Source organism: Haemaphysalis longicornis, unplaced genomic scaffold, assembly GCF_048455015.1.
Source record: "Haemaphysalis longicornis isolate Haplotype H1 unplaced genomic scaffold, Haemaphysalis longicornis Haplotype H1 scaffold_4, whole genome shotgun sequence".
NCBI lineage: Eukaryota > Metazoa > Arthropoda > Arachnida > Ixodida > Ixodidae > Haemaphysalis > Haemaphysalis longicornis.
In genome coordinates, this window is record NW_027526361.1 from 67233170 (window position 1) to 67259753 (window position 26584).

The 26584-nt window shown below is 46.1% G+C and overlaps 2 protein-coding genes across 7 annotated transcripts; one reads left to right on the forward strand and one right to left on the reverse strand.

Moving 5' to 3' along the window:
• Nucleotides 1-2511: 2511 nt before the first annotated feature.
• LOC144178861 (uncharacterized) lies at nt 2512-20447 on the forward strand. Of its 6 annotated transcripts, XM_077706997.1 has the most exons (13): nt 2514-3167; nt 3240-3336; nt 3965-4090; nt 4234-4384; nt 6971-7082; nt 9101-9343; nt 10910-11080; nt 12873-12997; nt 14534-14595; nt 14669-14911; nt 15793-15964; nt 16421-16569; nt 18115-20447. In XM_077706997.1, exons 1-13 carry the CDS (start codon nt 2838-2840, stop codon nt 18270-18272), a joined length of 2139 nt encoding a protein of 712 aa, XP_077563123.1. In that variant the 5' UTR covers nt 2514-2837; the 3' UTR covers nt 18273-20447. The 6 variants fall into 6 exon arrangements, 5 of the variants coding, with proteins under 5 accessions (XP_077563122.1, XP_077563125.1, XP_077563123.1 ...); XM_077706996.1 differs by having other exon boundaries at nt 2512-3336; nt 6998-7082; XM_077706995.1 differs by having other exon boundaries at nt 2514-3336.
• A 12-nt stretch (nt 20448-20459) lies between these two features.
• LOC144178862 (P2X purinoceptor 7-like) lies at nt 20460-22480 on the reverse strand. Its single transcript, XM_077707001.1, has 3 exons — nt 21993-22480; nt 21493-21708; nt 20460-20987 (listed from the first exon to the last, which is right to left on the reverse strand). Exons 1-3 carry the CDS (start codon nt 22190-22192, stop codon nt 20834-20836), a joined length of 570 nt encoding a protein of 189 aa, XP_077563127.1. The 5' UTR covers nt 22193-22480; the 3' UTR covers nt 20460-20833.
• Nucleotides 22481-26584: the final 4104 nt, after the last annotated feature.

Genomic DNA, 26584 nt, shown 5'->3' on the forward strand with positions numbered 1-26584 from the left:
GCACAGGACCGGCTTCGCAAGGAATGGAGTGGCGCCGGCAATGTTTCTCCCGTAGCGGTATCCAAAACTATACTTTAATTGACACCATGAGCTAGTATATGCGATTTTAAGCCTATTATTATGATAAAAAGTTACCTACACGCCAATTCTGGTGCGGACAAGCATCAGACGTTGACCGAGCGCTAAGAAACAGCAGGGAGAGCGATCCTGAGTGAAGCAGACGACAAATGCGAGAATCCCTAAGCTGACGTCACGGAGGCGCGCTTCGCAGCGCCGCCTGCGTTCGCGCTCACCGCCAATAGGGGTGTCCGAGATAGCAGGTTAAGCTTATCACTTAGTTTTTTCCGATCGGTCGCATATAGAGGGCACTCAAGCAGGACATGATGCACATCTTCAGTTTGGTGTCCACAAGCACAGCAGGTGTCATCAGCGAATCGAATACGGTAAAGAAATTTCTTGGTGTAGGCCACGTCAAGGCGAAGGCGATGTATTAACGTGTCGACGGAACGACCCAGATGAGACGCACACGGGTATGTAAGGTACGGGTCCACTTGGTATAACAGCGATGAACGATATTTATCGGTCAACCTGGTTTCCAAAGTAATGTGTGTCCTTAGTTTTTTCAAATAATTTTTAACATCACCTCTGGTAAAAAACACGGTGCTACACGTGGAATTTGAATGAGCGGTTGCTGCTAATCGGTCAGCTCGTGAATTTCCTCTTATTCCAATGTGCCCGGGAATCCAACGTGTCGACGGAACGACCCAGATGAGACGCACACGGGTATGTAAGGTACGGGTCCACTTGGTATAACAGCGATAGAGTTTTAGCTGACCGTTTCTGAAGGTCCGCTCCGCTCCTATAGCAAGCGGGAGCGCCATTGCGCATGCGTGGCACGCTAGCGCGCTACCGACGATACCGGGGTGGGGCCCCGCTCCCCTAAAGCGGGATTCACTCGACGGAGAAACCCGCTCTTTTTGGCCCGCGGGACCCGCTCACGTGACCGGTTTTAGGCTCCGCCCCTCGGTGGGGATAGCCCGCGGTGGCTCCGCGAAAGAAAATGCCTCCGCATGTTTTCGCTCGACGGCGGTGGCCCTCGGCGGGGAATGGAACCTGTTCCTCGGCGCTGTCGTCTGCTAGTCACTCCGCGTAGCTCCGCACGTGTGGATGCGCCGCCAGGCCGGATAATCAGGTCACGTGCTGTTGACGTCACATATCCGTCCGCCTCCGTGAGAGGGTTTCTCCGTCGTGTGAATCCCGCTTAACCGGGGCGTCTTAGCGGACCGTCGCGGCAGCTTACGCTACCGGGCGGAATTTTAACATGGCTGCCCCCGCAATGCGAGCGCGCTCCGACGAACTTCGTTTCTTCAGTTGAAACACGACCGACAAAGCCGCGAAAGCGCTTCTCAATAGGCAATGGTGCCACACTCGTCAAACATCTTTACAACGGAAGCGAAAAACGTCGACCGAAGCGCGGGGCTCCTTCTATGCAGCGCCGAGAAAGACAGCTTTGGCTTGGCTATTCCAAAGTTTACCGGCTTGTTTATTGTTATTTAGAAAAATTATACCATTTCAGCGACTACATTATACAAAAAAAAGGTTAAATGAGGCGGGCGATTCCACGAGAGAACGAACATGCGTGTACACGACCATTTTTTGTTCATTCTTGTTTTTTTATTATATATGCGCGCAATATGGAAACCACCGAAAATCAAGTTTGTTTTCTCCTGAGGTGCGTAGTTCGGGAGAAAAAAATGTTTGAATGTGCCCGGAGCGCAGCGGTGGTTTCGGCAACTGCAGATTTTTCCAAGTTTGCGTCTCTGTGTACGTCAAGGAGTACAAGGGGTGTGTATAAAATGTTTTGGGCCATAAACTAGACCAGAATGCTAATCCGTGTAACGCAAAATCTGCGTCCTGCAGCGAACAAAAAATTAAAAAAAAAATTGTGAAATCGGCCCAGACGATAGTTTGTTAGTGTTTTTGACGCCCCCTATCTACATTTCTTCTTTTCTGAAAAACTTGTAAGTCGGCCATTTTATTGGCCATACGTATCTGAACGCATAAACAAAAGTCGGTTTTTGTAGAAAATTTAGAAGTACTAAAAAAAATTGAATAACTTCGGCTCTTTTTCAGAAATTGCGCAAATTCAAAACTCAATATAAAAAAAACCCCATACTCGATTTTCTTCAAAATTGCGAAAATAAGACTCCTTTACTTGCACAATAAAACTGTGGAAAAACATGTTGCATCATTTTGTTCAGAACAAAGTTATAAGGGGCCTAACTAGGGGCTCGCGCGACGCGTCTTGGCGCGCCGCGGTAAGTTCCGGCCGGTGTTGCCGGACGTTGCACGAGTGTACACGGCCGGTAATTCACATTCCACTGCCACATGCCGGCACGGTAAATCTCTTTCCAGTATTCCCAAACGAAAAAAACTATTCTGGAGATTCTTCTGTTTTTTTTGTTTTTTTTTCCGCCTGTTTCCCTAATGTGTTCTTTAAAGGGGCACTGACACAAAATTTTGAAGGCGAGATAACGTCGGAGATAGATTGTTGAGAACGCACATACATCGTCTGCAAAATTTCAGCGGAAAATACAGCCTAGAACATATTTAAAATCAATTTTAAAGTGAGCGAAACGCAACCGAGCAGCCGGCGGAGGACCTCGCGCCATCGACATTACGTGGATTTTTTAAAAATAAGCCAAATCCGAAGACGTCACGGGTTTCTCCCGCTCCCGCACTGCGCAGTTTGCCCAGTTTGCATTGCGCGGCGGCGTCGCGCGTGTTTACGTGCGCTGGTGTAGTTTACGCACTGCCCGTGTTTACTTTGTGGCACCATGTCGGGGGTACGGTGCTCCGTGGACTTCTGTCCATCGCATACAGGTTCGGGTGCAAGCATGCACAGATTTCCGCTGGGCGATGGCCCTCGCCGCCAAAAGTGGATAGAGTTTGTGCGCGGTGCTGCGGGACGCACAGAGTGGACCCCACGGAAGAGCAGTCGGATCTGCTCGCTCCATTTCGAGCCGGCGTGCTACAAACAGGACCTCCCGAACGTGCTGCTACCCCGTCCGCGTTGCTGTCTTGAGCCTGATGCCGTGCCGTCTATTTACAACTTCGTGGGCCCTGATTCGGAGCATTCTTCGCTATCCAAGCGTCCTCGGCTAGAGGTTCGTATTGCTTACGTTCTGCTTGCATGTGTTTGGTGTCACAAATATGTAATGACGCCCAATATCGTGCAGGCTCTCGCTGACATGCACCCTGAGGATGCTGCATCCCCTACGATTTGGGCGGGCCCCAGCGCTGATTGTGAGGTGAACGAAGTCGAGAAGGCAGCAGGTGGGTATTATTGTTATCCCGGTGCGTGTAACGACTCCACTTTCGGCCGTGAAGTACGGAGCTAGGATATCGCATGGCGCGCTTGCACTTGCGGTGTTGTTAATAGAACGCCACGTACACGTTTGGCTGTAACAGACTGCGGCATACTGCCGATCGTGTTTCAGAAGGCCCCGGCTGTATCGCGATCGAAAGTGGCCGTGGTCCCGGCAATATATGGTACTTCATGAAGTGATGTTTCGAAGTATCAATAAATTCGAGTAGCACCGCGTGAGTAAACGAGCGTTGCGAGAATAGAAACGGGTGACAGCATGCTGGGGCACACCAAAATTATCACACAAATGCAGGGTTCCTGCACTTGAAAAATTTCTGTGCATTTCAATATATCTAAACCACAGTGTACTGATATGTATTGTGAATCAGAATAAGCTAACACCATCGAATAAGTATAAATGGGTAAGTGGGCCATTACTAACTAACCACTGCTGCTTTTAAAAACATGACAGTTTCATTCAGTACATGTGTCAAAAATAACACATCATTACCAGTTATAAAGGTCTATAAGGATAATGCACCGACAGCATGTAAAAACTTGACTTGAAGACAAACAGCTCGATATTTGTTTCCACAGGACAAGTAAAGGTGGATGCAGAGAGCCAGTGCATTGTTCAAGTTTCTTCTAAGGCAACTCAGGTGGTGCTGAAGGCTCACACAAAAGCTGCCAAGGTTCAAACAACCCGAACAGTGAAGGAAATGGGTGAGTGCCTCTCGTGATACTGCGATATGTATTCATATCGATCATTCTGAATTCTAGAATTGCAACCCGTTAGGGAACATTTCATGTTTTTTTAGGTGTCAGTGTGGCTTCCTAAACATACTAGCATGCTACTGTACTTTCAGCATGCCAGACCGACTTGGAGTTACCTGATATACTATTGATGGAGGAAATGCAGCAGCGGTGCTCAACACCTTTACGCTCTGAGCCATCTTTCACTCACATTGATGATCCCCTGGACAAAACATATGAACCCACATTGAACACCACATGCGCGTAAGTGGCACGACGTTTTATTTTCATGCTTGAATGTGTATTTAAATGTGCTTGAATGTGTATTGGGTGGAGTAAATCACAACATAATAGGCTTTTGCTATCCCAAAACAAGCCAAAAAGCTGCTTTATACAAGGTCAATAAATGGGCACAAAAAGCAAAGGTTCATACCAACTACTCCTCATCACCACACATTTCGCTTGACAAAGTCCTCAAAAACCACAGACTGTGGCAGTCAGACAATTCACGTCTTGGGCATATACCCACTGTGCTGACTCTGACTCCTAGGTATGTGGTCCTGTGCTGTCATGCATGATATTGCAAAACAAAATCTGGTCTGTGGCGGTTCAATTTCGATGTAATGAATTAGGATAATGCTTGTATGCCGTCATTTTGTGGCACGTCCAAGAACCTTAGCTTGTCAAACATAACGTGGGTCTCCCTGTATGCAGTGCCTCATAGCGAAATTGTCTCTTTGGCACAGTTAGAAATTGGTCGAAGTTTTATTGCTGAGGTGCCTATTTTTTTTAGTAACAATGTAGTCAGTTGTCAACAAGAGAGACATTGTACGCTTGCAATATGGGCTTGGAAAGTGTGCATATTGGCTTGCAGTTGTCGAAACATTACCTTGTGCAACACGTGTTATAGATAGCAAGAAAACGCTTTCTACTGCTTGCAGCACCTTCAGCGGTTACCGTATTTATTCGAAAATAGGTCGAGCACGACTATAGGTCGACCCCCTAAAAATTGAAGTCGCCGAAAAAAAAAATATATTCGATTATAGGTCGACCCATACTTTTAAGAAAAAACTTGAGGAAACTTTTTAAAACTCCCATTTATTTACAACGCGGTCACCTCACTGGTTGGAGCCACACACTGCGTCGTCGTCGGAACTTGCGCCGCAGTTCATTACCCACCCCCGCCCCCGACTGGCTTTGAAGGCTGAACGGCCAATCCTGCCTCGCAGCGCTAACTGTTGAGCTTTGGTCTGAATATCGCACGCTCCTCTTCCACGGGCAGCCGGAGTTTTTTCTCGAGAGCATCGTGCCTTCCAATTGTAGGGCCACGAAACGCACGACGCAGTCCCCTACAAGCAAAAAGTTCGTCCCGCTGTTTCCGCCATCCCCTGATCAGCTTTTCATTAACGTCTAACTCTCGCTGAGCGGCGCAGTTGTTCAAGTTCTCAGCAAACAGGATCACCCGCCGCTTAAAGTCCGACGTGACATCGCGAAATGCGCACGAGAAAAACGTTATGTGCGGAAATCACAACGAAGCAAACACAAAGAAAGCGCATGAAACGGAGAACGGGAGATAGTAGAGACAGCGAGCGAAGCAGGCAACGCCGTTCCGTTCACGAGGTGGCTACGCTAGGTGGCGAAAGTCACCTTTACCCCCACCTCGCGCTAGCCGCTACCACGGCTCCGAAGACACCAAGCCAAGCCAATCTGGCTCTCTAGCCAATACGTCAGCTCGCTTATAGTGCCTAGAATATACTAGGCACTATAGTTCGGCCGCAGGTAATGCGCGATAGCCGGCAGCCTCCATGGCCGGCAGTGACTGTGGGTGGTTTTCTTACGCTGATTGTTTTGTTATTTTTTCCCTTATTTTCTTGCCTGTCTTTGTTCTAGATGCTCCGCGCTGCCGCCTCAAATTGAAGAGCGCCGGGCGCGACGGAGAAACGGATCGCTCGGTGCGCTCGCCATTTTTGATCACAACTATAGGTCGAGGTTCTTCGGTCACGATTATAGGTCGACCCTCAATTTTTAAGCACATTTTCGGAAAAAAAAGGTCGACCTATATTCGAATAAATACGGTACTTGTCTTTACCGATTTACCGATTCTAACGCGCACTTTTCTTCCGAAAAAATAGGCCGAAAAATCGCATGCGCGTTGGAATCAGATACAAAACCGAAACTGCCGAAACAGTGGAAATTTCATCCCACCCATCGCCATCGTTATCTCAAGATGGCGCCAAAGCTTTTAGTAACGATTTTTTAGACGCAGCAAGCCTAGGCCCCTAGGCTTTTCCATCGCCGTTCACACAAATCGTCAAATCGTTTCACTTGTGCGTTTGATAACAGCAATGGCAGCAGCAGCTCCCACGCGTTCAAAACGAGTGGTCGGCTGAAGCGCGCGCCTCTGGAGAAGCTCTCGGGATGGGCATGCGAGGCGTGGGTCACGATCCCATTGACCATGGTTGAACGTTCGTTCAGAAGTGTGGCATCGCGAACGCGCATGAAGGCACTGAGGCCGAGATGTTGTGGTCAGCGGAGAGCGACGAGGAGTGAGATGAGTGAGGTTACTTCGGGAAATAAATCGCCCGTTTCTCTCGCATTCGTTTGTCTGGGTCACAAAGTCCCGTGCGCGTCACAATCGGAGGTGCAAGTTTTTTTGTTTTTTTTTGCCAGGAAAATCGAGGGCGCGTTAGAATCGGGTAAGTACGGTACTCGATAATTTATACAGTTAATTTCACAGCATGGTGGTTGCGTGAAATCACTTGCCGACTTTAGCAGCAATTTCACCCAAAACCATGCAGTGCCCTGAGAAAAGTATGTTTACTGTGTTTCAATCAACCTTATTTTTAACAGATCCGTAGGTGCACCTCCTGCTAATAGGAAATTCATCGTGTACGAGGAATGCCTGCTGAAGGTTTTCCAGATGTGCCAGACATGTGGCCTCCCTGCTGAATGTTCACTACAGGTGTGGTTACATTTCTATCCCTCTAACACATTATGCTGTTGTTAGCAGATGGGTTTAAAAATGAAGGCAATGGTAATGCAGTCAAACCATGGTATAACAAATGTCAATTTAACGAAATCCTTGAGGTAACACATCACTTTATTTCCCAATTTTAATCACTGTTGCGCCATTTGTTGTGGCCATGCATTGCGAGGCCACCCACACATAGGAGCCAAATTTTGATCTTGAAGACTTTGAGAAGCATAAAGCAGCATGCAATGAAATGGGACAGAAGAGAAATGCAGAGACAGAGCCTCGTTTCTTGCTCACTGTTGTGCTCACAGATTCGTACCACATGGCTCGTTGACTACCATTCTTAGAGGTGGTTGTTTACGGCAACATGCCTACTAGCTTTCATAACATTGTTTCGGAACCAAACAAGCCAGTCTTGAAAATTATGTTGTGTACCAAAAGTAGTGCGACTTATATATATGTCCAGAGATGAAAAAGCATATGTTTGCTTTTCTAGATTCCACCATTGCTCATCTCAATGATCGTGCTTCCGTCTGCTGCAAGTGCAGAGCAACATGCCTTGTTCCCTTCATTGCAGACGTGGTTGGTGGCATTACACTTGGAAGCCTGCATTCTTTTCAGACAGCAGTCAACTAATAATAAGAAACTATCCCCACACATTGACTGGGAAGCTTTGGTGTTTTTCCTAATGCTGAAAACCCCAACACCACGTCGTGGTAGAAATCATGGTATAACGAATTTATGGTGTCGTTACATCAAGGTTGAGTACCGGCAAAAAATTTTAAGGCGTAGTAACTTCTAACGTAGGTTTGTGCGGACATCACACATTAAATAGGCAACTTATGAATGGCAAATTGCTGTTATCACATACATAAAAATTGACTTTATAGCTTTTGCTGCATGACTGAGCTTGAAATGGAGGGCACAAGACATTTCCAGCAACTTGAATTTTGTGTCAGCAACCGACAACCACCTACATCATGTATATTTTCTATTTTTGTCTGCCATTGGCCACTGCGTCAGCTATGTGGTGCACTGGCCAAGAAAGCTCTAGTGTACAGGCTACACTGGTAATGGTTTTTTGTGGCCATGTAGCCATCTCTCTTTCAATAAAGCCACCGATACCCATCTCGCTCAGAGCTTTCTTAACTCTTTCTTGACCGCGGGAAATTGACCAACCCTTAGGGGTCCAACAAAACATTTTTTTCTGCCAAAAAAAAAAATTGGTTAGGCACTAATCATGGAAACACAAAATGCAGAATATTTAACGTCTTTTCCAATAACACCAGTTTTGAAATGTTTTCGTACATCATAGTTGTAAAAAAAAATATTAAAATCAAAAGTTTTGTCGAGTTGTCGAAGGAAATGACGAAAAGGGGGTTGTGTATTACAGACCATCGTTAGTAGAAAAAATTAGAATATCATTTTGTAGGGAAATATTTCAAAAACACGCCCTAGAAAAAATGTCGACTTGCGCGGAACAGTTTGTCAGATATAAATAAAAATGTTAGCAGGTGTCTCGTTCCACGCGATGAAGCCCAACCTCCATTTCAAAATGTGCAATTTCGGGTGGTTCCATGGAAGAAATCTGGCGGTTTGACATTATCAGAGGCACGAATTTGCCCCCACGTAATGTCAGAGCATCTTGTCTATGACTGAATTTCCATTGACGGCCAGCAGAGTATTTGGGACAAGCACGCGATGCGGGAAAACATGCATAAAGTTGAAAACGGAACTGAAATGGTGCTATATCAGCTGACAACGACCCAATGGTCTTTTCCACAGGTGTAACACTGAACAAAATTGTGTGAAATTGCTGACACATAATCTTCGCTCGATATGTATGCATTTAAATGGGACCAGTAGCCTTTTCGAAATTATAGTAGGTCATGGCCTTGACGACCTTCCCACCCCTCTCGTGTTTTTACTGCTATGATAGCAAATGCATATGAACAGATCATTGCAATGTGCGTCTATGTGAATGGTGTACTGGATACTTTTTGCAGGTGAAAGGTTCCCTTGCGACGATCACAACAACGTGCCAGGAGAACCACGTCATCACATGGCACAGTCAGCCGAAGAAGGGCAAGCGTGCTTTGGGCGACATCACGCTGGCTGCTGCTGTTCTGTTCACGGGCGGAAGCACAAAACAGTCCCTCCGTTTTTTGAACAACGCAGGCATTGCTTGCTTCAGCGAACGGTCCTACCATCGCTTGCAGAAGAAGTTGCTGCTTCCCACGGTGTACAAGGTAATGAAATTTCTGTATTACACATATGCACAGAAGCAGAATCTGTCGGGTGTGGAAGGGCTTCTAGAATATACGGACCGTGGAACAATACTGCTGTGCCGTCACGAAGGTGCTTTCTAGAGTATGCATTGGGCTGCAAAACAGACGTCATTGGTGTAGTTATGCTGTGACGGTGGCTTCATGGTGTGCGCAAGAATATTTATGTTGTGGACTGTGCTAATGCTTTTGCTACTTCTCCTCTAGAAATGAAGCTCTTTCGATTTTTAGCTTGTTCGCCCCTTCATGCCTAGCAAACACAAGCAATATCCTATGTGCCTCACGTAATGCTTGTTTACATTTTGTTGTATGTGCACACGTGGAGGATGAATGGAAATTGTTCCTTTGTTAACATTGGGCCGATAAAACCTAATGGCAGCCAGCAAAGAGGATAAGATTATCAGCGCACATTTAGTTGGTGGTAGACAATCGATAGACACAAGATTTCCCTCATGCAAGATATGTACCTATGATTTTGCCTCTGACATAGTGAAAAATGCCTGGGAAAGCTGAAGGCAGGGGATCCAGTCGTTTCTTTGGTATTTGTCAGGGAACGCTTTTCACTGATTTGGTTGATTATGGGGTTTAACCTCTAACAGCGCCGAAATCTCGAACAGACAGGTGTTTTTGCTTTTTAACACACTTTGCGCCTTGGAATCTTTTTACCTATAGCTTTTTCTTTGTGGCGCCTTCTTTTCATGTGCACTGTGTGAAATTTTTTTTAGCCACCACCGCTGCCTGCCACTTACTGCACCTAAACATATTATGATCGACACCTACATGCTGCTGTGCGCTTTTTTTTTAGTATTTCAAATTGATACCTCACTGGGAGTCTCTTTATTTTTGGCTCAAATATAACTGTGCTGGATCAGTAGCGTAGGGGTTTTTCGAATGGGATGTGTTTTTTCTGCTGCTTGCTGCGGCTACCTAAATTAAATACAAGAACTATTTGTTGAACATGAAAATGGACGGCTTAGTTAAGTGAACTCGTTGCTGGAAATTATTCACGTGAAACAGGAAAATGCATTTCAACATAGCAGCTTTTACCAGTCCTGGTGCCTGTTTATCGCGTTTTGTTTTGCCCGAAAGCAGTGCACTAGGCGTAACAGCAAGCATACGAACAGTCGTAAAGAAGCATTGAAGCGTAAAGCGTATAGAAGCAAAAATGCACTTGCCCTTGGGAAACGTCACGTTTTTACCCCATTTTTTGCCAGTAAAAAATTTTGAGCTGTGAATACATGAAATTCAGCTCACTGGATTACATTGTTCACCTTCACGAATGCCAGTCCAGTAGATGGCTGCAGCACGCCTGTCCCACCACGGGACGCTGGCCCGGCCGATGGTGGTACTGGCACGGCGGAGCAGCGTGCCCTTTTTAGGGGTCACACGCTCCCCATATCGACTAACCCATTTGCCCCACTGTTAGGTGAAAGTGGCACTATGTATCATGACTATTTGTATATTTCATGACTACGTATATTGTATGTTCAAAGACATGCTTTCAATAAAGAACTTATGTGCTGATTTCAGGTCTGGGAGGATGAAAAAGGTGAACTCCTGCGCAGTCTGGTGGCCAATGGAGGGACCGCAAGGGTGGCAGGAGACAGTCGTGCTGACTCTCCCGGCTATAGTGCTAAATATGGTGTCTACACACTCCTGGAGACCAGCATAAACAGAATAATCAACATTCAGCTTGTGCAGGTGAGGGTGCAGTAATACACTTACATCAATCAGTGGAGACATACTTTTTGTCAATATTTTCTGCTTATAGTGCCACTCTGTCCTTTTATAGAAAAATGTCCTTTTATAGCATTCATTGTGGCTGCAACTTACCAGAAATTCCTTGCAGCACAGCTTCATCACTTTTTATTATGTAATTATGTCGGTTGGCTATGATAACTCGCGACAAATATCTCTTACAACTGATCCCTATTATGCACAGAATCTTGCTTGGTTCCACATTCACTGTACTTATTTCTACAGCCATAATTTGATCTCATTTACTGCTGCTTGCTTTACTGCTTGCTTCAGGTTCATGTCAGTCATCTGCATTGCACATGTAATTATGGTGCACATGGCGGGCCCTCCTGTTTTCTGTCAGCCACCCATCTCTGTTTGTTTCATGTAGTAGGCACATTTAATTACAGTCTACGCTCGTTACAGCGGATCTGGCAATAACGGTCTTCTGGTTACAACAGACCGTTTCTTTGTTTGGTCCCCATGCATTTTAGAGTCCACTCCACTCATGACGGACCCTACTAGAGCAGACTATCGGCTACAACAGACTAAACTTTAGGCAAAAATCGTTTCGACTGATAGCTAACTTCCATGGGGCTGGCACCCGATATGCTTTTTATTTGTATAGTTTGGCAAGAAAACTGTTATGTCTGACAACATCATTGGCAGCAGGATCGTTGGTGCAGCCAAGCCAGTGCCAGTGGCCTTGTTTTTTGTTTTTTTTTGCGACTAGCGTCATGCGCAGCAGGGTAGCTGATTTCACTGTTGGATAAATTGAGCATAATTAACGCTGTAGAAAAAGGGGAAAAACAGGCCGACATCGCTAGAAGTACAGGCCTGTCTAAGCAGACAGTCCGCTCGGCCGTCTAGAATAAGGCCGCTGCTGATAAACGCGACTCCGGTGAGATTGAACAACAGCGCTATCGAATACGCTAAGTGGTCCACCCGGAGTCAAGTCTGCCCTTGTCAGTATTTTTATGCAATAAAGAAGTTGGGTTCAGTGAAGTTCGAACCTTATTCATATGCATGCATCGTTCCCGTTCCGTTTGGTGAAAAAGGTAAGAAATGTATTAAGTAGAGGGTTGGTTCCCATCCATTGTGTGCAATCTTCCGGTAGCCGTGCGCAGTCTAACTGTCCAACTTCTGATTTCACAGCTGTCCTTCATCAGATTATTTCGTATAAGCTGCTTCAATGACCAGACTAAAATCATAAAAAATGCGGAAGCTGCTTTGGGAGAACGTCAGGCAGAGATCAGATTTGTTTGACAAACGTTTTCGGGTAAACCTTCCTCATCACAAAGGGGTTTGAAAGAGCTTAGCTAATTCTGGTGGCCACGACTGATTTGTATAGCTGGTTAATAATTGCTCCTGGTTATAGTCTTGCTTTATTTTCTCAGTTTATCATGCGTCTTTATACACTTGACCGCATGCGCTAGGCTTTTTCCTTTTCCAGGTGCCGGTGCTAAGCTTTAGAAACGGTCTTTAGGTGATTCTTTGCCCTCGCGCTTACACTTTGCGTAGGTGCTGCAGGTGTGTAGAGAGAACAAAGCGTCTATAGTATGTATATGCAATACCGGTCAAAGTACCCACTTCTGCGCTCATATATCCCCCCTCCTCCCCCTCTCCCCCCCGGGGGGGGGGGGGGGGGTTGGATTCTGCATACTTCGGCTACAGCGGACGTTCTTTTCTGGATTAACAGGGTCCGTTGTGATGGGCGTAGACTGTATTCACATTACGCATTTTCATTCGTTTCTAGAGCAACGAGGTGGCTTCAAGCAGCCATATGGAACTTGAGGGCCTGAAAAGGGCTCTAACCGCCCTTGAAGAAAGCGGTGTGCGGGTCACCGAAGCGGTGACAGACCGACATCCACAAGTGCGCAAGTAAGTGTTGTTAAATAGAAATGAAAGTAAAAAATAAAAATGAAAAAAAAAAAGTAGACCAAACCACTCACTTATACACTGATCTTCACAAAATTATGTGAATGCTGTGGGGACCATCATGCATAAAAAAGCATTGCAACACCAACTTCTGTACGTAGTAATTCCACCTGTGCTTGCATATTCGAAACTATAAGCAATATTAAAATGTCTATTTCTGGGCCACTCAGCCGGCCAATTATTCTCTGTGTGGCGACATGCCACACACAAAGGGACACAATGCTCCCTTTAGCGTCCCGTGGGCTGAGCTTACCCGAAGGCGCCACCGCTTTTGGAGCTGCACCCCTCCGCAATTGTCCTGACGTGGGCGCTTCGTTTTGTGTAAGCACCAATGCGTTAAAACAAGTATTGAGTCGTGAATGTTTTTAATAGTTTCACGTATGAAGGTTTTGCGCCTTTGTTCACAGGCGATGTACTGGGCTTAACTAAAGCCCCTGTATCTATAGGGCTTTAGGCATAACAGGCAGCATGGCGCGGGCTGGAAAAATTTCGGGGAGGTGGGGGGGGGGGGGGGGGGGGGGCTGAATCCCGGTCAGCCCCCCTGGTTACGCCGCGTGCCTTCAGGTGACTCATCCACGTAAACCCTGGCAGAGACCTTGCGAGGAATTTTTCCCAGGCCCGTGATGGCCGATCAACAAGGCTTGTACCGAGTGGAATAGTCGTGGTAGATAGAGGGGCGAAACGCGCCGTGGAAGCAAGCAGCACATTGCTTCCAGTCTTTTTTTTTTTTTTTTCTTTCGGTGGTCCCGAAAGTAGCAAGAAAATCGCCGTCATTCATAACTTCAACTTGCTACGGGCCTAGTTCGCCAATTTGGTGAAAAGGAGGCACAATGTGCGGCGCTGTGGGCAGAATATGGTTCCTTAAAAACTACGGAGTGAGGAGGGGGGAGGAGGTTCAGTGAAAATGGGGGGGGGGGGTTGAACCCTGCAAACCCCCCCATTGGCTACGCCACTGACTCCTACATTTCATAGGTCTAGACAAAACTTTCCTGGCACTCATTGTAGAAGTGCGCATAATATATGCATCGAAATGCAAGGCGTGAAATTTTTCAGACCCGAACTGTAAAAAAAAAAAAAACAGCAGCTGAAAGCTGAAAAGACATGACAGGACTCCTTTTCCCCTGTTCGTTGCCAGCATGTACCACAGCTTGCAGACCGGGTTGCTTGTAGACCCAGTACTTCACTCTTCTCCCCTCCCCTTCCTGCTATTGCAATGCTGCCCAAGCACAGAGCACACAGAGAAAAAAAAAACGTACTTTGCTGTTTTTCCCCCTACATGATTCCTCATGTCCACCCTTAGAAAGATGCTGGGGAACCATTACAAGCTTTGCAATGACATTTGTAGTTTGAGCTTGGTAATGTTTCATTGCTTTTTCCTTATGAAGTAATTTTGTTATTGCTAAAATGCTGGTTGTACTTATTAGATGCTATATTGACTTGAGCAGTTCAGTTTCTAGTTCTGTTTCTGCGTTAATACAGGTACTTCAAGACAGAGAAGCCTGAGGTGGACCATCGGTTCGATGCCTGGCACGTGTGCAAAGGTCAGCATTGTAAATTGTTTCTACAGAGACCCCTCCCTCATGGTTGCATTGGTGTCATTTTTTCATTTTGCAGGACTGAACAAGAAGCTTCTGCAAGCTGCCAAATCAACCAGCTGCACAGCCATCGGCCCCTGGTCACGCTCCCTTGTGAACCATCTGTATTTTTCAGTGAAGCGTGGAGATGGGAATGGAGACCTTGCAGTGGCTGTGTGGTTGTCCATGATGAACCACATACAGGACAAACATGACGGCCACAGCCTGCAGTACGAGCGGTGCCAGCATGGTGACCTTGAACCACGAAAGTGGATATTTCCAGGTGCATTTTTGTTATGCTTCTTTTATTGAAACACTTTTTTTTCTCCCGTGAATGGTCACCTAAGTGGTAATTTAATGGTTGGCAGTGGCTGTATTTGTACCATTTAGGATGGAGAGGGAGAGAGGCAAAAATTGGCACCTCAGGCCAATTGAACAGGGCTACGCAACTTGTGGGCTAACGTGCAGGATAGCAGAGGACCCCGGCTAACTTCCCTAGAGAAAGTGCTACGCACCCCCCTACAGTCCCCACGGAACGCTCCCGCGGGCCACTCGTCGGCTCGAGGGGGGGGGGGGGGGAAGGGGGTGGTAGAGGTGGTCTCCTCCAGCCGTTGGGAAAAGGGCAGCTTGAGAGAAGGCAATGAACTGGTCCTCCTTCCGCCTCGCCCTCCGCACACATTCGCGACGAGCAGGTTCGGCGCGTCGCGCGGGGTCATGAAGCCGTCATGACTCACGTGACGCACCGGCTGCCCAAAATGGCAGCTCCCAGCTCACCCAAAATATGTGCAGACGAGGCGTCGGGACACCAGGATCACCACGAACTGCAGCCCATGTTGAAAGTAATCGTGAGCGCAAAGGGTAGATAAACTGTGGCGACATGCTATTCCATTCGTAAAACTGATGGTCGCATAATGTAAATTTCTGAGAGGAAATGAATGTATGGACGGCACAAAATGTCACTTGCCACAATTGACATGGGCTTGTGATCTTCAATGTCCATGTTTCCTACGTGTGCATTACGCTGCAGGCATTTCGTAAGCTAGGAAGCACACAATTGCTGCAATTGTAAGCTGTACTTCATGTGGCTGCTAGTGAAGTGCTTTGCAAGCAGCGCTCTACATTTCAGCCTGTAACTTTTACATTTCAACCTGTAACTTATTATAGGAACCCAAGCTTTTGACAAGCTGACTGTCATCGTGACAAGCAAGAGGCTCCTGGATGACATTCGTCAGATGTCTCCACGATTCCAGACGTTCAGCGTGGAGTCCTTCCACTCCATCATTAATCGCTTCGCGCCCAAGGCGTATGCCTTTTCCTTCCACGGAATGTTTGCAAGGCAAGTCTGTTGCAAAAATGCCTGGGTAAACGTGTGAATAATTTTATTAGTGAACCTTCATTGTTGTTCGAAGCTTGGCATGTTATGGAGTATATTTGGTGCCCTTCACCATCATCGAATCCAGTTTCTCCCATAGAGGGACTACATCTCTGACCATACTCTGGTGCAGAGACATGTTTTTTTTTACAGTTAGCGTCACTCGTGAGGAAAACACAACACTGCAGTTAGACTTGGTATATACAAATGGCATCGAAATATATCAAATTATTGTCATTGTCTTTGTTTATGCATCAAGTCGACCTCCCTTTAGGAAGATCTACCTTCACGTTGTTGGGAGTTGGGATTTGCAATTGGGATTTCTGGCCATTATAATGATATCAGTGGCCTTACTATTTGCATTTGTGCTGACCTATGAATATGTAATATACATAACTGTGCCATCTTTACGTACTGCAGAACTGCACTGGCTGCCTTGCACTACAATGAGAATGCCGACAATGGACAGGCAGTGACACGCAGCGGTGAGCCCCGCTTCAGGGTGAAGAACCCAAAAGCGCGGAAGGGGGAAGCAACCGCCTCTTCTATCAAGGAACCGCCCACCTATGGTATGGAGAAAGCTGGTGCCCCTCTTATAAAAATTTCAGTAATTTCCCACAAGTTGCACACAACAGTAGCTGAACGCACTAAAGCTGGTTATTTTCTTTGATCACCTATCTTGGCCTCAGATTTAGCACGCTAGCTCAGCGGAGTGAAAATGGGGCTCTGTACACCTCAGGTGGTCCACAAAGGCATTTCAGGGGTCTGCAAAGCGCTTTTCAAAACTTCCCCCCCCCCCCCCCATGACCACTTTTGTTTTCCTTTTTGCTAAACCGTGTTTGTGCTGCTGATGATGATTGATAGTGGTATCCCCTTTGTAGCAGGGTGATGATGCGTAATCTCACCAAAAAAAATGTACAGAAACTAATATACCTATGTTTTACACTCTTCATTTAATACTAAGGAAACAGTGACTAAGGAAACGGTGACAATTTCTGGACGCCAGAAATTGTCACCGTTTCCTTAGTTGGGTGCGCTGCTAGAAGATGTGGGGAGTTGACTCAAGCGAGTAAACAACCCCACCGAATCTACAGAGCACAGGTGACGAAGGGGGTGGCCGTCTGATGTGCGGCGTTCACCGACCAGAGCGGTAAGAATGAGTCCGAGCCCTGAACGAAAGCAACACAAAGAAAGACTTGTATTTGGACAGGCAAAACACTGTACAAGCACGAGAACATGTAACGTAAATGAGAGGTAACTTAGAATGAATACAAGTGCGAGAAACAGTTCAAAATTGGACAAAATGATACCATCAGGAGCAATAACAAATAGATATTACGAAGCAGACAAGCTAACTAAAAAGAAAATGAACAGTTCGATGCATACGAGAGACAGAGTCCCACAATATTCACCGACCGGGCCGGACGATGCACCGCTGTCGGAGGTGATTCGGCTACCTGTGAAGCGTGGCTTCGTCGTAGGCCAGGCCGTCCGGGACAATCACGGTGATTTGAGGCCCGGGAGTACGTTGGAGTCCTCCAGGGCACGAGTCACCGATGGTGTGGTGCGCAAACTGGCTGAAGCCGTTGTCACATCACGACGTCCAAACGTAGCTGATTTTCTTTGGCGCAGATTCTCCCTTTATAACTGCGCTGGCGCGGAGAGAGAGGGCGCAACGCACCCGCCGCTGTCGAGTGCACAACTTCCCTCTTTCTGCCTTCTGGAATCATCGGCGCGCCTTAGCACTGGCAAAGCTACTCTCGCCCCCTCCAAAGAACTCGAAGCTTCGGTGAAAGCTAAGCGGCGGAGCTTTTATTTTGGTATTTTCTTGCCGGCAAGTGGTCGTGTTACCGCTGCTTCGTTTGAGAGAGTTCCAACATTTTCTCGGGGCGAATAGAACAAAAGTGAATGAATAGGACGACTGTAACAAGAATTAGGCCCTGTCCAATAAAATGAACAAATTATATGATACTTTTAGGCGTCGTACGCCCGAGTTTGTGACAGTAGCACTTATTTGCCACAATTTTGGAGCACCCAGTACAATTCTGATAACCTTTTTGTTGTGCTTGTTACTTTGATTCTCTAACAGACATGAGTGCCTTTTGGATATGCAGATTATGTGGCCCGTCTCTTTTCACTCCTTGAGGAGTACGTCAGTGGTGCAACTCCAAATGCCCTTCCTGTGAAGCCGCCTCATTTGACAACCGCACTTGTCTCTATTGACAAGGCAGCCCTTGTGAAGTCCCACCTTTCAAGGTTTGGGAAAAAGTAAACGATGATGGAGGACAATACGCAGCCACTACCGCCACCAGTGCTATAGCCACAGCATCTGTGCTCCGTGCGGCATTGGCTGCCTTGATCTTGTGTGGACGCTACTTGTCAATTCTGCGCCCAGTGCTGTTGTGCCGAGTCCACTGTGTCACCGCACGCCGCGGCAGAAAGCAGACCATACGACATTTAGATGTGTTCTTCCCTTTCCGGTTTGATGGTGCATTTTCACACCCAAGAGAATGAGCAGCACCGGTGTCTTCCATATGCACTGAGGCCTGCCTTCGGTTCTTTTGTGTGTGGCATTTATTTCGGGCAAATTTAATGAGAGGCACGGCAACCACTCATTTTTCCGGAGATGTACGGGCACTCCAATCATCCATGTTAGTACGTTATGTCACTATTGTTCATTTCTTGTCAGTGTTTTTTTGTACTGAAAATATGTCAAGTATCATTCACTATAATTTCATGCTGTATTTGCTTGACTTGATAGTAGAGTGTATTAAATAAAGTGTTCATAGCGTGTACCATGTGTGTACCAGCTGTGTTGTAGGCTTCGGGATGCCGGTGCCACTTTGCACGCCTGTTGCCACCACTGCGGGTCCCCCCTCACATACGTTGTCATACAGGTTAGAGGAGGCCAGGGAGGGATGGTTTTTTGGTGCTTCATCTTTGGTGCTATTATTTTTGGTGCTTCATCCAGAACTTTATGCACTTGCTACCTCCCCTTATCTGCTAGTGTTGATTGTGATGATGTGCCTAGCAGATCAACTAGTGTTGATCTGCTAGTGTTAATGTCGATTACACCGTATGTAAAGCTTGTAGGACTCTGGGTTTTTTGCGGCGCAATACAAGAAACTTTCCACAGGCAATGCGCGAATTGCTGTACAAGTCTAACGTAAGGTCGATCTTAGAGTACGCTTGCGCCGTATCGAACTTTCTAATAAATTAGAAAGGGTACAAAGCCTTGCAGGCCGGTACGCCATTGGTAAGACTCCTAGGAACTCTAAGTTTAGCGCAAGTCACTGCCAAGAGTTTTTGAAATGGGAGACACTAAACTCATTTTTTCCGAAAACAATACACCAATGGAATTGGTTACCTGCGCCCATAGTTACGGAACAGTCTGCGGATGCATTTTACGCTTCCATGTGTTTGCTGAAAGCTTTGAACTAATGCACATTTGTTCACTGTGAATTTATTGTGATGCAAAACAATCGTTTTTTTTTGTGTATGTGCGTGTGTGTGTGTGTACGTGACACTCGAACTGCGTTGTAGCCCGACATGGTAGGACAGGACAGCCTTGTACTTTCACTTTTTTGACTATTACTTGCTCGTGTTTTTCTTGATGCAGTGTGTTATATTTTCTGTGCGACTGCAACTGATGGAAAGCAAGGAAGCGACTTGCTGTGGCCTTGTACTTTCACTTTTTTGACTATTACTTGCTCGTGTTTTTCTTGATGCAGTGTGTTATATTTTCTGTGCGACTGCAACTGATGGAAAGCAAGGGAGCGACTTGCTGTGGCCTTTTCTTTGTATAGGTATTGAAACTAGCTGATATTCTGTACCACTTGTGCTGTTACTGACAACTATTAGTTCCTGAAGAGCATGGCACATCTTTTTTTTTTCCTCCCCTTGTGTGTACAAATGTATCTGAAAAGGGGCTCGCGGCCTCTGGAACATTTTTTTTGGTTATCAATGTGACTAGTTGATGTATTTCTTTTTGTTATTCCCCTCCACTGTAATGCTAAAAAGGCGGTGTGGGTACCAAATAAAGAAAGAAAGAAAGAAAGAAACACCTACCAGGGAGTTTATTTTTCGATCATGAGTGCTTTCCAATCAGGCTCATACGTGCTTCGTGCTATTGTGTTCTAGTACTATACCCATGCTATGTGCAGTTTCACATTTATGCACTTTTCTTATTACTATTTCTTATTTGCCACAACCTAAGGCACCTTTGAAATCTGTTATATCTGCTCCCCAATATGAATCGTGTTGACGTAGAAGCTCACTTTCATGGTTACGTATATTGCTTGCAGCCATAGCGCAGCTCGGGCCACACTGAGTGATCAAATGATGCATTTTTCACGCAGTCTCATGAAATAAAATTTATGGAACTTTAGTGACATTTTATTCAACAGGTAAAATATGCCAGAAAATATCCTTGGTAGCATACATAGGAGCAGCTGACATAGAAATAATTTTTTTAAATTGCACGGTCTTGGCAACATACATACTGACATAAAAAAATAGGAGCAGCTGACATAGAAATAATTTTTTTAAATTGCACGGTCTTGGCAACATACATACTGACATAAAAAAATAGGAGCAGCTGACATAGAAATATTTTTTTAAATTGCACTGTCTTGGCAACATACATACTGACATAAAAAAATTGTCTTGGCAACATACATACTGACATAAAAAAATAGGAGCAGCTGACATAGAAATAATTTTTTTAAATTGCACGGTCTTGGCAACATACATACTGACATAAAAATAACTGACATAAACAGCTGACAAAAATACATTTGTCAAATTTCACAGTACCAACACAATAAAGCTTTCTTATTGTGGGTACTGGAAGCCGGCGTATTCTTGAGAGGGGAAGGTGTCCCTAATTGTGCCCACAACACAGCTGGGCAGGACCCTCCTATTGCGTCGTCCCAGCCGACGCCAGACCCATCGGGCAAACATGCGGTACGCAGTGTACCTGTAGCATCTAAAAAAAAAAATGTATCACATTAGGAATATCTCGCCACTTGCGTTCATGTCATGAAATGCAAATTTTTGTATGTAGCAAACCAGCACAACGACCAGCCCCAATACATACCCATGTAAATTATTCCCAACAACATGATGCATTGTCAGGGGTTGAGCTTGTTCGTACCTTTTAACACTTGATATTTGCATTCTATGACTAGGCGCGCGCACACACACGCACGCGTACATAACACACACAATTATGCACTGACATGAGGGTGCAGGTGCCTCGTGTAGCATATCGTCCGAGTCAACAAAAAAAGAGCCTGTGCGATGCCAGTGAAGAAAATAGATATTCTACGCTGCCGGAACGTTTTCTGATGCCGCAAAGATAACTCCGATAGCACGGCTGTTCAAGCGTACGCAAGTGCGATGGCTAACTGCTAGCACTGACAACCTAATCTTGCGAACCGACGATCATTTAGGGTCGCGAGCACGGTAGCAAACGTATGTAAATGTCCGACCTGTGTATTTCCGGAGCTTGCACAACTTCAGGGCGCTCCTCCAGAAGTTCGAAATACATTATCTGAAGAACACGTATGTTCAAAAAAGCTACAGCGAACATTTCGTGTGCCGTGATGCAGTCGTCGTCGCCTCTCAATCTGTCCACACGATCCAGCTCCCTGCAGCAAACTGACTCCACTTCGGTACCCATCGCCCTGCAATGTCCACACTGGCACCTGCGATTAACGTGAGAAGCGTTTCACACTTTCAATCCGTCGTGCATACATTATTCAGCATCGTAGGTATAATCCTTGCAAAATTTGTAAAGAAAAAAAACACAACATGCAAAGCGGACAAGCCAACTGCATGTTTTGCAATGCATCGTTACAGGGCCATGCCGTTCTTTTCTTTTTTTTTTTTCGCTGTCTCGCAAGAAATGGCGTACAAATGTATCAATTAGACATCGCTGTTGAGCGCCCTGGATGTTACGACGCCCGACACGGAGTTAAGTGATACTTACCATTCAACATTTCCAACGCGCGGGTCTTGGTGTGGCTGCTCCTCGCTGTCACTGTGGGCATCATGCTCCGATTCGCTGCTGGCAAGTGGGTCAAACTGGAAGTGGTTTGCCACATCCAACAGAGCGTCGTCTATCGCCTGCAACAAATCCTCGTCTACGGATGACGAGGACGACACGGACGAAGACGACGGTGTTGACATGGCGAATTCGTGCGAACGAACCAGACCGTTCAAGCAGCGCGCTCACGTGCGCGGGTTGCAGGGCGCTGCGCACGTCACAGTTTTGTGTGGTCACGTGGACAGCTTTGGTTATAAAAAATCCGGAAGTTCGTGGCAGCCGCTGAAACCGAAACTGAAAGTGGCCGCATTAAAAACGTCTCTAATTAAACAACCGTCGTGCGCTGAAGCAAATGAGGTTTGTACGCGTGATAAATAGGTCATTAGCTAGTTATTGCAACAAAAAAAACAAGATGCAAGATTTTTGTGTCAGTGCCCCTTTAACGAGCTAACTTTCTGGCCGATACCAGCTCGAAAGCGCTCCTTTGCGAACGTCACTCTTCTTATAGGGAAAGAAAAGAAGGATTCGAAACAACAGGAAAAGTTTTTCCGGTGGTTATATCGGGTAGAAGTGTAGGAGTGGCCGAAGTTTTCTATTATTATGGCGCTTCGGTCACAGCACGAGTAAATTACTGAAGGGATTTCAGATTTTTCACAAGAATATTTATTCAAGCAAAAAGACACAAGTTTGGAAATTGGCTGTCAGACTATCGTGATTAATTATTTACAGTCAGGAACACAGCAAAAGGCATACGTGTGGGAATACAACTCAAGTAAAATATTTATAATATCTGCACCACTGCTTCCTCGGGCGCTCATACAGTCAAGCACAGCCACTTCGCAGACGTGTATAGTTTGCTCTGGAACGTTCGTACAGCTGATATTTCTTCTTGAAATGGCTGCCTGCACCGTCACTAACGTAAACAACGTAGCTGTACACAGGGGCACTTTCTTCCAGGCATTCGTGCACCTTGTGGAGCGAGCGCATAGCATGCATGTGCGGTATCGTGTTGCATGTGATCGCTAACTACTGCGAAGCTCTGAACTGATTTTCTTGTAGTTACAACGCACGTAAACAGTGAAACCTGTGTTTTGTGCCAGTGGTACGACTGGACTTCATTTGGCAGAATAACTGTCCAATTTTCAGAAAAGTCGAAGTGCAGTACAATGCTTGATCGCCGTTCGCATCTTTTCGCTTCGTTTATGGCAATGGCCTGGGTCCGCCTAATAGAGTCATGGGAAATCCACTTGGTGACCCATTTGCCTAGCTCCTTCACGAATGCAGCTGGCGGTAGACTCTTTTTTATCAGAGAACCAATTTCCCATACAGCATATGTGACGTCTTCTTCGTCCGAAACGCCCAAAGCGGACATGGTAAGGTTGTCGGCCATTGGGAATTGCCGGCACGCGCCCAAGAAACACTGCGTCGATGGTGAGGTGCAAAGACAAAGCTCCTTTAAAGGGAAGGTGAAGCGGTTTTAGAATTAAAAGAAAAGTTGACTAGCAGCAAGTACACATTGAATAGTTCATGTGTACGAAATATTTTCGCAATACATGCAATAGAAGCGGCGCAATGAGCAAACAAAAGTGGCCCGATGCCCCGCCCCCATCTCGCCGTGCGATGCCGGAAGACGGAAGAGCGCGGGCGAAAACCGGCTGAAAAACGTCATACCTGGACTTCCGGCCGGATCGGCCGCCTCGGCCATGCTCTTTTCGCCGTGTTTCCTTGGGAATGGTACTTGTTGTGGTTGATAGCACTCATTTGTACAATTTTCGTGTTCAAAAAGTATGCACGAACGCCAAACGAGGCATACGTTATCATGCCGTATTCCTAAGCAGAATAATGCCACGCCGGGATGCTTGATAACATACGGAAGCGACAGCCGACGTGGCTGTGCTTGATGACAGAGAATATACTACACTACGTTAAATACTTTGTAAACCGCCGCTCCAATGCGTTTTTTTTTTTTTTTTTGATGCGACGGACGTGAATGCTCACATTAGATTCTAGATTTAGGAAGGATGGGAAATACTGCTGTACTTGGCCGGGGATATGTTTCGGTTCATTCCAGAAACCAAGTCACATTTGTTCAGGAAATACTTGTTTCGTTAAACGCGTCGGTTTTCTTTCCCTATGGGCTCAGGACAGTGTTCAAAAAAACAATTTTTTGGCGAAACTGATCGAAGTTCTGTCCCGGCTAAGAGGTAAACAGTATTCCTACAAAGTAAAAGAACCAAGACAACCAGATTACTTATTTTGCAAGTATACATGCCACGACAAGGTGATGTTTGTCTGGAATTTAAAAAAAACACCACTCCGAACCACCACCGTGCCATAATTATTTGTGTTGACTGCGGGGGGCCTAATTTTTTGCCCACGATTCCGTGTGGCTGCATATTGTAACCTGGCAAGCACTCGTTGTCACTGAACCTCAAGTGTGCTCCAGTGATACTCGGTGATATATATAATGATGATACTAAAAAAATTAGGAGCGAAGAGTAAATATACAGCCTCTGTCCGACTAGCGCGGTAAATGCTTAAATCTAGAAATGCTGAAACAGGCCAACGATTCATTATCACAAACGTTTGGTGATTGTTACCTAAAGTAACGTAACTACAACGTAACTGCCTTGTCCGACTGGTCTGTTAATTATAACGAGGTGGCCGTAATATCGTAGCAGAATGCGCAACGCACAAGCGAAAATCAAGCCCTACTACAGCCAATAATGCTGAGCAGGCACTAGTATGCTGCAGTGTTTTCAGAATAAATGCATGCGAAGCAGTAAGACGCCACTCATCGAAGTGCAGCTAGCAATCGCGGAGGCGCGGTAGCGCCGCTGCCGAAATGGCGCGCGCGTGTGGGTCTGTGTACGGGGATCAGTAACGGGGCTGGGGTGGGCGACAACGAACAAAGAAAATGCGGAAGCAGAGTCTGCTTGTTGGTTTATGCGTGTACCGGCAAGATGTGTCTCGCATATACGTTTACAGCGCATGAACGCTATTTTTTCGCGCAGTGCACGTACGTGCTTTTCGCTGGTAGATTGTTTATAAAACGCCCATTAATCTTCGGCATAAATGGTTTTGTGTATAATAAGAAACAGTTAAGGCAGTACCTAATATTAGCATAAGGTATAAAATCCCCCTATGCTGGTTGCCTAATTCAAAAATATTTTGATGGAACCCACTAGTCGACGTCACAGTCACTGCTTTGGGGTTCTCTTTCGTGTAAAGCAAATTTAAGCTCCAAGATAATTGAACCAACAGCACGGGAAATTATAAAACAAACTTCCAGTCATGTGCGAAAATTAAACTGCAAGCTAAATTGCCGCAAAGGCAACCATGCGATCGTTCTCAATGCTTCCGACAACCCGCGCGGCCGAAGGGTGTCCTCCTTTGACGTCATGACGGGCGCAACCAATCAGGGGCGTCAAAAGACGAAAAGCGCGCGTCTTTCAAACGGGGCCGCGCTTTTTGCAAGATAAATGCCACTTGGACTCATGTACGATAAATTTCAATGTGATATTCGGAATCAGCGCGCAAGAAACTATATAACTGTTAATCTAACTCAAATTTTTTAAAAAGCGCTTCAGCTTCCCTTTAAGTTGCTCATTCTTCGGTCAACCCCTGTAACATTTTGCAGGGCCAAAGCAGACAGGTCGGCATTTGCACAATAAACGCAGACGCACACTTCATGCTGGGGTGAGTGCAAGACTTGGACGGGAATGAACTGTGGGTGGGTGAACGGGTCACACTTTTTTTTTCAGAACAACATCCGCTAGGCTTCCCCTGCCACATCTATCAGGATAAGAGTGTGCGGGTAGCCGAACAAGCAAACACACGCACAAATGCACGTGCGAACACTTAGGCACACACGAAAGCATCCACCCATGAAAAAAAAAAAAAAACTTTTAAGGGGAGGAGTCAAAAGCAAACAAAAATATGGCAAGAGTAAAGCAAAGGGAAGCATCCGTTGGGAGCCCATCAACCAGTGAGTTGAAGGACAGAAAAAGACAGGGCAGTAGCCTCCCCTTACTGCAATTTTCGTACGCAAGCGTATCAAAATCGCTAGTAATACTGTAATGTATGCTTCGCCTTCGTGATATGTGACTAAACAATAAATATACGGCAATAATATGACAACAGACCGGAATTTAGTAATACGTCAAGAAGCCAGGTACCCGACCGCACCTGATTCGCATTCCAGTAAAATAGGTTCGCGTGCACGTGGCGTCTCCGAAAAGCCTCCTACGGCCTCGTAAGCCGTGGTGCAGGTGTTTGTTTCCTGGTTAGTTATTTTTAAGGTCGTTCTCTCATGTTTGCCTCAAAGAAGGTGGTGGGATACCCTGTACTGACGCCAGCGCACCATGCACCACCAGCGGAAATGCGCCCGTCGTGGTGGGGAACTGATTAGGGTCTGAAGGTCAATCCATTCCCTCCCTTGTAACTGCCCGTGCGCCATCTGGTTCGGTTGCCTGCGCATCGGAGGAACCTTTGTTTTTTTTTTGTTTTGCATCCCGCAAAACACTGGCGCCGCA